The following is a 14,057-nucleotide window of genomic DNA, read 5'->3' as shown; positions in this document are numbered from 1 at the left end:
ATCCACAATTCTGAATTTTCAAATTTTGAGTTCAGATTCTTAATCAGCGACCCAAGAAACCCTCGTTAGACGAAATTTAATCGAAATCCGTTCGGTGGACTTAACGTACCCCTGAAAGAATTAAACGGGCAAATCTACCCTCTTGCCGGCAAGGGTTGAACTTCGGATAAAAATTTTTTTAAATAAGGAAATCATTTTCCAATTATTTGGAGTCGATTTAGGGGGTGGACAGGTCAAAATTCAAAGATGACCTTTTCAAGGACCACTCGTAGCTCTTCATTCAAATATTCTTAACTGTAAGTGTGATTTTTTTTATCTGTATAGAATTTTCATCTTATCACATTAAATCTGAATGCGAGCGCGAAGCTGCGACGGAATGCTGGTAAAAAATACATAAACCCAATCATTACCAACTGCGTCTGCAAGAAAAAATAAAGAGAAAATCGATGATGTTTGAAATTCGTATAACATGTAATATGTAACGATACATTTTTCAAAACCTTTATAATACACAGTTGTCTGAAATTCAATGACTCATTCAGATTTGTTATATAAAATTCCAATACCTATCAATTAATTATTAACGATAATTAACTACCGTCAACATGTTACGAATCTGTAATTAAATGAAACCGAACCGACTGAAAACGATTAAAAAAAATTACACCGAGACGAGATTGATCGTATTGAAGTGATACACTGTATAAACAAATTCTATACCAGAGTGATGATGTTACGAGTTAATAATAGCCTAGTTTTCCTTTTCGCGTGAAAATTATAACCGACAGAGGCTCGTTAACGAAACGGTATTGCTATAAGCTCGCATGAATTAAAATGAGCATTGCACCTTTTTGCGTAGGTAGCGGTCCGAGATTTCTTCCTGTTAAAGATTCCCCGTGCGCAAGTAAAACTATGTGCACGCTTGACACGCGGGACCCGAAGTCGCATATGAATGTGACATACATGTATTTATTATGTATCGCATGCGTCTTCTTGTGGTGTATGGAGAAAACCTAAGCTAAAATGCCCAAAGGCTATAAATAAACTGGCGTGCGTTGTGAAAAACCGGTTATAAATACGAGTTATTCTTATTTGGTACGAAGCGTGATACTAACGATCATCGGTTTTATACCTGATTGTTTTGGAATGTACGGTATAACAGATTATGAGGGAAAATATTACGGTGAAGGTTAAAGACACGGACTGAAACTTTATAATGTGTAGAAAATAAAAAAGATTTAAGGTTACACCCGGTTGCCTCTTCACGAAGCGTGTTGGCTTTGGTATTTTTAGATTCATTCGCGTATGAATTCGAGAACCAAATAAAAGATAAACGAAAACTGGTATGTTCGGTTCATTCAAGCTGATCGCACAATCAAAGAATTTCTGACTACTATCGTTGGGTCGAGAGGTAGGGAAAAGCAAATTCGAATGACGCAAGTTGATTGTATTATTAAGATCTCGACAAGTTGAAACAGGGTTTTTAAATAATCGCGAAATTAAAAATTATTAAACTCCGCTGTTTTTAGACTTATTTCACTCATTTACCAGACATCTACAAATTGTGTGAAATACATTTGAGAAATGTAACATTACAGTATGCGATATCCCGGGTTAGGAGATACACCTAGTTTATAAGTGTATATTTGTACGAAGATAAACACACACTCGGCACAGGTCTGATTGTAAGTGTCCGAGTGTGTGTGTGCCGGTAACACAACTCAACATAAAAATTTTTCGTCCGTTTCCTAAAATTTATTTTATGATTTTTCTTTTCATTATGCTCCAAAATAAAGGAAAAGTACCCACATTCCATATAAACTTTGCTTTTGTAGTACTTTCGATAATAATACATTCTTTTCAGTTATCGTAGAAATATTAAATAGTTCTGGTACATTTAAAAATACAGCCAAAAAGAAAAAAGAAAAAAGGTTGGAACAGTTTTAAAGTAGTAGTCTCTGGATTTTTAGGGAATAACAAAGATGAAAATTACCAAGATGTGGTTGAAAATATGTTAAAAAACTTTATAACCATGGGTTGCAGAATGTCTCTAAAAGTACATATGCTGCATGCTCGTTTAGATAAATTTGAAAACAACGCAGAGGCGTACTCAGAAGAACAAGGAGAACGTTTTCATGAAGATATTATGAACTTGGAACAACGTTATCAGGGCCAATGCAACGAAAATATGATGGGTGACTACATTTGGGGTTTAGGGAAAAAAAGTACTTACGAACATGAAAGAAAAAGTAATAGGGTTCACTTTCAAACTTTTTTCCACCATTTCGTAATTTGATATGACAGTAAAAGTTGATAAAAATTACATATAAATATATTTGTTCCGAGTTACGAATAAATAAAAATTTTAACTATGGATTTTCTAAAATAATCTTCAACCGTTCCCCTGGATAGAAAAGCAAACTTTTTCAGGGCATATATATTTTTTTCATCCAACTATCGATAAATCTATCGAAATTTCATACCCTCTTATTAAAGTCAAAATTCGTGTTGACCTGTGTAATCGATGGACAGTTACGACTGGGCCGTAGACGGGATCGGTAAAGTATTATTAATGCAAAAATAAAAATTTCGACGAACATGTATTCTACCGTACTTACGGAAATCTGTTTTCATCGACATGGTAATAAATATTTTTATTCCTGACTCGACCATAATGTCAACTTTTTTTACCTGAAACGCTGAGACGATATTGGCATATTTATCCCTCCTCTTTTTTCCCCTCATTGGCCGGAAAATTGAGATTTGCGGCAAATATGATGGAATATGTAACAAATTGACAGGTAACATCTTAGCTTTCGGCATGAGGCATTTGGTGGGAGTAATTTCGCAAATACGACGAAAATTTATGACAGGAAGTAGGGAGAAGCGCACGATATTCAATTTACTATAATATGATTCTTCGGTGCGGCTTACTGTTGGTGTTTGTGCTACAGCGTGTTAGCAGCGAACACCAACATTTTCATAACGTTTCAAAAAAGAAAGAGAGTGGGGGGGGGGGGGGGAGACAGAGAGAGAGAGAGAGAGAGAGAGAGAGAGAGAGAGAGAGAGAGAGAGAGAGAAAGAGACTACTCACGCTGTCAATTATTGTTATTCTATTTCCGGATTTTTAAAAAAATTTTTCTTATTTTTGAAAAAGTATATATTTAAGTGAGGGCCTAGTCATACTTTTCATTCGAATTGTGGGCCCCAATTATATTATCGATACGTTTCAATTCAAAGTCGAAAGAAGAAAAGAAGAAAGAGAAAAGATGAAAGAGAAAAGAACGATGGAACGAAATTCTGTCGTAGACACTTTGGCTCTTGGAGAGTTCGGATTACGATTGGAAGAGGTGAACGCCTTGTCCGTATTTACCGCGCATCCGAGGATACAAACTTCGGTTTGTCATGGAGATTTTCCAGGATTCGAAGACGTCGCGTCAAGTGACGGTCATTATACAGAGATTATGAAACAAGGATGTCGGACGAGTAAGAAAACGTGTGAGACTGCCGATCGCGTGCGTTGGTCGTGGATGCAGCGAGAGAGGCGTGAGTCCAGTCCCGTAAAACGAGGAAAGTCGATCGACGTGTCAGAAATGACGCATACGATCTTACAACTAAGACGTCGGGCGGCGGTGACGCAGTTGGTTTGTTAAGTCGCAACCACAATCGTGCAGCCGCGGCACGCGTTCAAAGACAAGAGTGGGGTTTCCGCACGTGGCCGGTGGATAAAACCGGCGGGAAAAACAGGCAAGACATCAGTTTCGAACAAGGAGTTCGAACGAGGCGATCGTAGACGAGAAGCCGACAGTCGATATTCCGAACAGTCAGCTCGAAAAGCTCGTGAAGAGAATAATCAAGAATATCGAGCGAAGGAATTCGAGCATCCGGCGCGAACCTCTCAGGGATTTCGGATGAAAATGGCTAGCCCGAAAACTATCCTCGTAATCACGCTGGTGTTCGCCACTCTCGCGATTCGATCGAGCTGCAAGCCTGCTGTGTCTGCGGTTAGATCTTATCTTGAACAAAAGAATAATTTGTCGAAAGTGTGTTCGTTCGAAACGAAGACTTTGAAACCGAACATTTTGACATACTGTGAGGACGAGGCGTACGTAGCAATATGGGATCAGTCCGCACACGATGAACGAGTGTACATTTATCGGGTCGGCGAAACGACGATACCGTCTTAGAAGATGCCGAGAAGACCGTGCGAGACTCGCGTTGGAATAATCGAAAGGGACAAAAAGGAGGACGACGGAGACGACTGTCGGAACGTCTTGCCGAGAAGAAACGTCGAATCTGCCTGCCCATCTTGGATGTCCTCAATTCCCATCAAAGCTTACAATCGCGTCAAACTTGACTTTGTCTCGATTCGTATTTATGGGAAGTATTTGTTACTTCATCTGCCGCTTGCGACAACGTTATTTATTCAACTATTTATTGACATGTTCAGTCATTCGTTATTTATTTATTCATTCAATTGTTTAACAGCACGGGTCGTGCAAATGTTCGTTGTTTGTATGTCGACGGAAAAAAATCATTCCATCGCTTTGAAATTAAATGCCAAAATCGTCAAACTGTCAGTATTAGTAAAGTGCAAAAATAGATAATAAATGTATAGTTGTAAGTATAGTAATAATGAATGCTCAAATGCTTGTTTGATCTCAGTGATTTCAGTAACTAATAAAGTATACATCGACAACGATTGTCGAGCGGAATTGTGAAATTTTAACAATCGTATAGTTATTAAGCGCCAGTTTGTATGAACAAAATATGTGTAATATAAGTATATCTTGTATAGGCTTCACGTATCAGCTTTAAATCGCGATTGAATTGCAGCGACTTTCGAAATCACGTGTACGGCGTATGTATTTAAATCATGGGACTGGAATTTCATGTAAACGAAGCAAATGTACCGAGAGAATTGCGAATGTACCTAGAAGCTGAGGAGAAAAAAATAAGAAATGAATACACTCTATATTTCGAAATGCAAATAAAATACAATCGTGCTAATTTTAAATTTCTGTTGTGCGAATTAATTACGTTTACATCCTTCCGACCATTTTATTCGGCGTTGCTGAAATTCCTCAAGCATGACACAAAAATCTTACAAACCCTATCATGACTCACTATAAAGTCTGGCTGCGGTATTTTTTAATTCTTTACTCTACTCATTTTTGTTACTCAAACAAAAATTATCCCCGCCGCTCGAAGCGTTGATCTTGAAAAATGTATATGAGAGAATTGCGAATGTACCTAAAAGCTGAAGAGAAAAAAATAAGAAATGAATACACTGTATATTTTGAAATACAAATAAAATGCAATCGTGCTAATTTTAAATTTCTGTTGTGCGAATTAATTTATATTTAAAATAAAAAGTATCGCAACAAAACGTATTTGTAATGTTGAGAAATTCGTGCAGTTCAAGGAAAATCAAATATCAGATATTATTCATTGCGGTTACCCTTTTACGTACTGACTAATCTTGGCGAGACTCTTGGCGAGGTTTGAGAGTAATCTTGGTATCTTCTTCATTGTTTCGAGCGTCATCTTTCGAGCATTTTTGACGTCGCTGAGGCCGGCAAGGGTATTAATCATACAAGGTGTGAATAAACAAGTCTGCCAAAGTTAACGAGGTAATAAAGTCTGCCTAAACAGGTGATTGAAATAGCCGACCCAGGATCTCGGAGGAATCGCGTTCACCTTCTACAAGGGATCGAAGTGAGCGGCCGTCGAAAGCTTTCATGGAGATAACTGACCGTTTGGTTTTCGATTTGTTTTATTTCTTTACGATAATTATACGAGTTTCCAGAAAAATCAACATGAACGTAAATTCAATGGGAATTTTAAATGTCAATCAAGTATAAGCATGAAAAGAGAGGAATTAATGCGGTAACTCTTCGAAATGTACTCGTTTCGGGACACTTAATCACTTTTGTGAACCAGGAACTGCCGCATAAAAATTTTGACATTCGCTACACATTATAACTAGACGCTAATTGGGTATTAGTTGAATGGTTCATTGAGAAATTAGATGCACTTCGTTTTTACTCTTCATCACCTTTGGTGAGATAATAAAAGTACTGGTTTCGGTCAAAAATCACTTTTTCTAATTTCAACGAATCTTGACATTTTTGTTGTGGTTGAAAATTGTTGCACGAATAATTCAAATGCAAGTGAATCAAAAAATAACATTAGAAACTGATCACTTGGACCATGACATGTGATGGCAAAAAAAGAAACCAGTTTTAGTTTACACCTAAATACATTATTTAAAGCTTGACGTTCATTTAAATTAAATAAAAACGCAATTCAATGTTTTTTAACACTTTGGAACAGATGGAACATAAAAAATAAGCACTTATTGTAAATGAACTGATGAACTTTTCATTGCACGCAAGTCAACCATTTTTTCTTAGCCCCGCCCCCACGTCAGTTACCAATTGCTGCGACTTATTCCGGACGTCGCGAAACCGTTTCGATTGTGAGTCGTAAAGACGTAACGTTTGTATGTTGGGGCAGTGGGAGTGAGTTCGGAAACCTTTTGGAGGAGAAAATTTGCAAAAGAAACGATGTGACTAGCAGCAAGCATCTCCTACAATTTCCCAAAATATCCCAACATGTCCCGCAATATTGCAAAATTTTCGAATGGAAAGGTTTCATTTTTTGAAACAATGATGTAAAATAAAAATTAAATCTTTTTCAAAAAAAGTATAAAACTTCATTTATCACCCGAAGTGAAATATTTTTTATGCCGATTACTTTGAATTAATGAAATCTCATAGGCTCTAAAGCCATACTTACACTCTTTCGTCGTGACAAAATTGTTTCAATGTAATTCTGCAGCTATTTCTTTTCTACATAATTTGAATCAATTCTCTATTTCTTCTAAATAAATTTCATATATATTTTCTTTGTCACTTGTCTCAAAAGCAAGTATTCTGAAAGTAGTTTGACCTTCTTCGTCTATTTCATCCTCTTTTTCAGAATATCTGATCGGTGGGATATCTCGATAATGAATGCGCTACTAAATTTAACGAAAAGAACACTTAACTTATATTTCGTCCTTCTTACCATCGATACTACATGTCGGTTATCGGTATAGTAGAATACCGACGAATTCCTTTTTACCGACAACGAAAACCGAATGAAAACACGTGGATACATTTATACCGACAAAAGCAGTATCAACCGTTGGTAAGTGTGGGTATAGTACAAGAAGTAGGAAAGACTAAATCAGTCGTATACTTTATCTACGGAGACCGCAAGTAAAACACTTGCCAATACCTGCCGATACGTAGAATATTTCTGGAATTTTAGAGGAATGTAAAATATTTCTTTCATCAGGTAACCCGAGAATGGAAGGTATTCGACATGTGGTATTCAACAATGATTTGGCAGTAATGATTAGGCGAACAGTAACATTTTAATAAAAATAATTTCATATAATTGAGTGATCAAAACTGAGAATATATCATGACATGAAAAACTTGTATACAATGGACGGATGGCATGACCGCAATACCGCTAAAACTCATAGTCTTTATCTATGATTCGGTGAAATATTCTACACATAACGTATAACAAGCGAGTCTTGACTTGAGCAAAATGTTGCCACTCGTATTCCTCAATTATGAAATTTTGCAATTTAAATATCATACGCGTATGTATTCGTCAGCAGTACGTGACAAGGAAAAGAGCACCTACTGCAATACTTTTATACGTGACTATTTAATTGCCTTCGCAAAAAGTTTGTAATCGCAATTGGTCTTACCACAAAAGTTTTATCCGTCGCAGTTTACAGCGACACTGAAGTTTCCTGTGTGGAATATTTTCTTTTTTGTTTGCAAATTGTTTCGATCGTCGTTTCGAATCCATGATACGCGTCGAGAAACTGCGAAAGCACATGAGACGTGAAAACTTCTGAAGATTAAATATAAATGAATTTTTTTTAAATTATCAAACGGTTACCAACTTTACTAAAATGCGTACCAATAAAATTGTGTTAATTAAATAATACTCCTTATTTTGTTCCATGAAAAACATTTGTAGCATTCAACAACGTTGGTTATCTTTTTCTTTTTTACTTTGAAATACAGAGAACATTTTTTCACTGCGATCTAGCATCAACTAAGTATGAACACACATATACAAATATGCTCACTGTGTTGGTAAATATTTTGAACAGAGGCAACACTTGTTCTGTAATATATCAATCATTGATATTAATTATAAATAGAATACCGAATGAAAAATTACGTTAGCAAAGAAAAGGAAAACGAAATAAAAGTAACCATACGGTGAAATTTAACAGTAAATCGACAAATATTTGCGACTGAAAAACTTAACACGACTGTACTTGACTAACCGCCGACTCAGACTACTCTTCGTATTATTGTAGCTGGGTAAAGTCACGTAACGCGGAAATTTTCCATCACGTTATGTAATGGGTTTTGGAATTTTCGTCACTGGTTTAGCAAGTCTGTACAATTAAAATTTAAACGAATTAAGTTTCGGCATTGTATGTTAACTCCGTATCGTACGCGTCATATAACTATACATATATGCAAATATCATCTATTCATAAGTCTTCCACTTTCATAATGTATTCGAGTACGGATTCAAAAGCGCATGCGTCGCCACAAATGAAGAGATACAGTGGCATTACCTTGGAGTCGCGAAGTATCAAGTCCACGCACTAAACGCCACAAATCGAACCACTGCAACCGTTAAAAGTCTACAGAAATATGGTATAAAAAAAAAAATTGGAATTTGTAATGTGTAATTGATTTCATTTGATTTTATCAACCAGAAATTCATTGTGAAACTAACATTACTGCAATAACGTGTTCAGATATTGTTCGAATTGCAAAGAAAAGTGGTATAAATAAACGTTGACCGTAATTACAGTTCTCAATACTGTATTTCTTAGCAAATGGGTCTTTTACTTCTTTAAGTTAACTCTAATAATTGTCCGGTTGAGTAATGACTTGAGAACGCTTTATTGTTATACCAACGTTGAATTATTGCAACAGTCAGAAAAAAATATGATACGTGTAAATGTAAAAACAAATATACATATATATACACACAATCGCACATTACCAATTTCCGACCATACTCTTTAGTAACTATTGCAAGACTTATTTTCATGCTGCACCCAGAACCATAGTTTCCGGTAACGAAAGAAACGGAAAACAGTTAAGAATAACCTGCGCGAAGTATTTGTCCTATCGCATAAAGCACTTTTTCATCTAGGTTGGACAACAGGTTGACGATAAAGTGGAGATATCCAAATTCCTATCGTCAAAAGACTTCGCGTGGCGTTAAGACGCAATAAGAGTGAATTATAGACAAAAAAAACAAACGAAGGTATTTACGGAACATGTGACTAATGCAAGTAGATCTTCGTAGTAACATCACGAAATTTCGAGACATGTATCAACTGAAATTCTGTTCTATATTAGAGTTTTTTCAACGATATTTACGTGGCAAATTTTCACCACAGACGCCTACTTTTGCAGGACTAATCCTTTTCATTCATACATTAAACACGCATTATTGTACAACGAGCTTTGTATTCAAATAGATCTAAGTAAAGCTCACCAAACGCCGACGGAATGTTGTCATACCCCTTAGCACAGCTGCATTCTCGTGCTCGTCTCAGGCTGCGACGCACTTGAATCTCACCCCAACACTTTTAACACTGCACATGTAAACACATTACCGAGAGAGGTCACGCCGGCGTTACGAATAATGAATTACATCAGAAATCGCATCTCGGATAAACACCTGAACTGGATAAACAAATATTGACATTTGATTTAGTAGAAATTAAAAGAAAGTTGAACCTCTTACGTGGCAAATGCGCAACGACCGTCACTCGCGTGTCTTTTTTTTTTCAAGGTTGTAAAACATTCGACCCCACGACAAGAAAATGAGCCTCTAACAGCTAGTCGATTGCTTAAAGGAATGTTCTAATTATCACGCAAAAGCAAATGGTAAAATTCTAACGAGTCAATCAGCCGATAGTACCGTCGTTCGGAAAACCACCCACACTTAACGACGTTTGGGCAACTTCTGGCCACCGAACAGCTAACGCAATGCACGCGTCGGCAAGACTCGACAACGCTCGGTTGTTTTCGACCAATCGCGTCTTTCACTGGTTACCATTCGCCATCTTGTATCTCTGTTGCTCTGTCGATTCGAACGAAAGCTCTTGCTCTACTGCGACTGTATTTTGCTGCCCGTGCAAATCCAACCTACAGATGCATCATTCAGATAGAAATGAATACAGAGATTAAAAAACGGAGCTTACAGACTGCGAATTCGTATTTCTGTTAACTGGAAATTGATAGACAGCTCGCTACGGGCAATTTGAAGCAATCAAAACGGCGTGACGGGCACGGGGGTAACGGCAGTACCCTACATTTACTAACTCGCTTATAGGGGTTGCAATGTCAATTGAGTCAGTACTGTAGGAAATTTTTACACGGTAGCTTCCTCACTTACTCACGAGCTTTAAATTGCCCCATTTAGCCGAGTATTTTTAGCAAACTTCAGTCAACGAACAAACCCCAACAATTGATACCACTGTCCCGGTCACTGTTTACAACCATAGACTTTAGAGATAGACGGCGCGGTCCGTGTAGCTAGCTGAAGTCGTAAGAGAAAGAGTAACACCTGGAGCCAGCTCCTCACTTAATGGGTGACTTGGCGGGGAAAAAAAAACATAGCTTATACGAGTATACCTCCCCGCGTACCTTATTGCTTTCCCCGCCTAGCGGCTACACAACATTCTTTCGGTCGTACAAGCGAGAGATCCGGCTCCTACTGTTGCTCTCTCTTTCTAACTACGGTTTCTGCTCGGTGCACAGACCGCGCTGTAAATATAAGTCTATGTTTACAACATGGCGACGTAGATTTGTTTTGTTCGTTGTCCGCACTTTTTACACCGCGACGCCATCGCGACGCAATGAGCACATGGGACACGTCACCGATTAAAAATTGAGAATAACGACATACACAATAGAACAAACTTTCAATTCAACCACCTTTTCCGTTTCATACATGATTATTCACCCCATAACTGCATGGCATGATGGTTCACGCAACGGATTCCAGTGATTCTGCAATTCTGCTGTCAAAGCCCAGCGATGAGAAACCCGTCGTCTTCGAAAGAACAATCGTCGAGTACGAAGACCTGTCCGAAAGATTCAAACACGGGTCAAAAGATTTCAGCAGACAATTTTTCCACGTTTATTCTATCAGACTCAGAGCTCTGACGGAACCGCTCGCTGAAAGAGCTAAGGCGAAGTGGGGTTAGTTTCCTTTTTGCAAATTATTCGTTCGGATCTGGTATTGGTTTGGAAATGGTGTACTGAATTTGGCTGAATTCAGTCACACATTTTCATGTTTTTGTCTAGGTTGCCTTCAGGCATGACTGAAATATTTTGACAAAATCAACTTCTCGTTTATTGATAGGCAATGTCACGATCTACAAGCTCGCCGACCTCGAGGATGCTCAGGGTAAACGAGCCGTTGTAATCGGAACACTCTACAAGCACCAGGAACTAAAACCGTCAATACTACGTGAGCTCAGCGAAGAACAGCAGCTGGCACCCCCGACACCCAGAATCAATTACTGTTCTAACAAAGACCAATTGTTTTTGGAGGATGAAATGCTGAGGATAAAAATTGTCGGGAATCACGTCAACATAAAGGATATGGTTACTGGAATTGTCTGTGCTGTTATAGGCAAAGAAAATGAAGACGGCACCTTTGATGTAAGATAGGAATATGAAAATCAGTTTTCAAGATTGACAATTGTATGACACCATTAATCATTTTAACATGAAATTTCGCATAGAAAATCAATTAGAATCTATTACAGAAATTGAGAGCTAGCTGCTCAGTACATGAAAGAAACAAGCGTTGCATTTAGCTGGAATATTCCATACATACATTCACATAACTATTTCTCAGGTAGAAGATTGGTGTTTTCCTGGCTGTGTGCCTAGACCAGCCATCTCAGCTTCACAAAATGCTGGCAAATTATTATTAATTTCGGGATTGGATCTGGCAAACAGAGTAGAAAGTATGTCGCTAAACCTTTTGACCGAGTGGATAGATGGAATGATAGGGGATCCTGCCATTCAAAGAGAGGAAGCCTCAATTGTCAGAGTAATCATAGCCGGTGATTGTAGAAACATCAAATTATCCATTGTTCTTTTTCCTACCACATTCTTATTTATGAAACTTTTCTTTCCCTTTACGAAATCACCTAAAATTCAAATCAATAATTCAAGGGTCTTAAACGTGAACAGGAAACAGTATCAGAGGCAGTGCTGAGATACACACGAGCAAAGGACATTCGGGTGGTAAAGCGCAGGATTCGGCAGCAGCTAAAGAAACGGCATTTGCTGCACAAAGATTCGATATGTTTTTGAGCCGAATTGTCGAATCCTGCTGTGTCACTCTAATGCCAGGCCAATTTGATCCGACCAATCATATGATACCTCAGCAACCGTTGCATCCATGCATTCTACCAAAGTCAGCCAGGTAATTTCTTATCGTCATGTTAGCACGAATTAGAGAAGAGCCTCAAATAGAAACGAACCATGTATTTGTGGTCCGTTTTCCAGATTCAAAAGCCTGCAAGGGGTGACGAATCCATGGGTCGGTAGACTCGGCTCTCGCATTGTGAGCGGCACAAGTGGACAGCCTATTGAAGATATAATGAAAGTGTGCGACGTATCCAATGTCTCGCCGCTTGTTTGGTTAGAGCGAACCTTGAGTTGGAGACATTATTGCCCCACGGCACCGGACACTCTATCGTCTTATCCGTATTATGAAAAAGACCCTTTCATTATAGAGGAATGCCCGGATATATATTTCGCTGGAAATATGGAAAAGTACGAGAGCAGTCTGTGGAAAGGTAAAGTCATGTGTGATAAGAAGAATCATTAATATTTTACAGGTCCCCCATAATTAACTAATCTTCACATTGCTTGACATAATTTTGAACGATTTTCCCAGGTGAGGATGGACAGACAGTAAGATTAATTTGCGTACCTCGATTCTGTGATTCTGGTACTGCGGTTCTAGTTGATCTTGACACGTTGGATGCTCAAGCTATATCATTTGGCTCAAGCTGAATCGTTACATCATAATTATAATCACTAGTAAGTGCCTTACTTTTTCCAATTCAGAGTGTTGCAGTCTTCTGGAGTATCATGTTTAGTGATTTAACAACAATAAACCTTTCACAAGTTTTGTAAATATTTTTACATACGTTTAATTTACCACCATTTCAATCGTGCATATCAGTTTTTACCACGTCATAGATAAACCTTATTCATTTTAAAACCCAAATGGCAAAAATACACCTTTGTACATGTCGTTAAAATAGTGACTCTATGTCGGCGTGAAAAAATCCACAAATGTATTTCACCTAATCAGTTATCACTCTAAACTCATTCACTGAGCATAAATATAATCACTTACTGATCAACACTTTTGATCGATTTTAATCATTAGATAAATTCTTTACGAATATTTGCATATGCTTAACATGAAAATTTACCGAATTGAATGTAAGAGAGACAGAGGGCACTATGATTAAATTGTTGCTGAAATTTATGAACGGAATTTTGGCACTTTTAGCATGCGATAAATCATGTATTTATTATCACGATCGAATTGACACATAACGCCAATTAATCAGAATATAATCTCTCTCAATTGAAGCTTTAATAATATAATTAATAGGATATTTTCTTTAAACCTTTGGGTATCGACAGATATAGACACAGTGTATACATGTGAATGTATGTAGATTATTTTAGAATATAATTTAATATACTTGATATCAGGAAGCATATGTGGAAGGTTGATTGTATTTGAATTAGAATTAGATTACTTTCTTCATTTTCTTCACACTTTTCTAACTGGCTTAAAATAGCTATAATTTGTCTAAAAATATTGTTTTACGTATTTGCATATGAGAATTTGTATCTTTTTTTTCCTCTTAGTATCTTCATTTTAATCGCTTACAATAA

General features: G+C 37.4%; 1 protein-coding gene across 1 annotated transcript; it reads left to right on the top strand.

Moving 5' to 3' along the window:
- Positions 1 to 10,898: 10,898 nt before the first annotated feature.
- On the top strand, positions 10,899 to 13,280 carry LOC107224959 (DNA polymerase delta subunit 2). Its single transcript, XM_015665229.2, has 6 exons — positions 10,899 to 11,318; positions 11,482 to 11,783; positions 11,983 to 12,193; positions 12,324 to 12,558; positions 12,642 to 12,934; positions 13,036 to 13,280. The coding sequence occupies exons 1-6, from the start codon at positions 11,096 to 11,098 to the stop codon at positions 13,152 to 13,154; spliced, it is 1,383 nt and encodes a 460-aa protein (XP_015520715.1). The 5' UTR covers positions 10,899 to 11,095; the 3' UTR covers positions 13,155 to 13,280.
- The last annotated feature ends 777 nt before the right edge of the window (positions 13,281 to 14,057 follow it).

This window comes from Neodiprion lecontei, chromosome 5, assembly GCF_021901455.1.
Source record: "Neodiprion lecontei isolate iyNeoLeco1 chromosome 5, iyNeoLeco1.1, whole genome shotgun sequence".
Classification (NCBI taxonomy): domain Eukaryota; kingdom Metazoa; phylum Arthropoda; class Insecta; order Hymenoptera; family Diprionidae; genus Neodiprion; species Neodiprion lecontei.
Note: the sequence above shows the minus strand (reverse complement) of the source record. Positions and strands in the feature narration are given on the sequence as shown.

Coding starts and splice junctions, on each gene's coding strand:
- LOC107224959 (XM_015665229.2), top strand. CDS start 11,096: ATGATGGTTCACGCAACGGATTCCAGTGATTCTGCAATTCTGCTGTCA. Junction 11,784..11,982: donor ATGAAGACGGCACCTTTGAT/GTAAGATAGGAA, acceptor ACTATTTCTCAG/GTAGAAGATTGGTGTTTTCC. Junction 12,194..12,323: donor TGTCAGAGTAATCATAGCCG/GTGATTGTAGAA, acceptor AAACGTGAACAG/GAAACAGTATCAGAGGCAGT.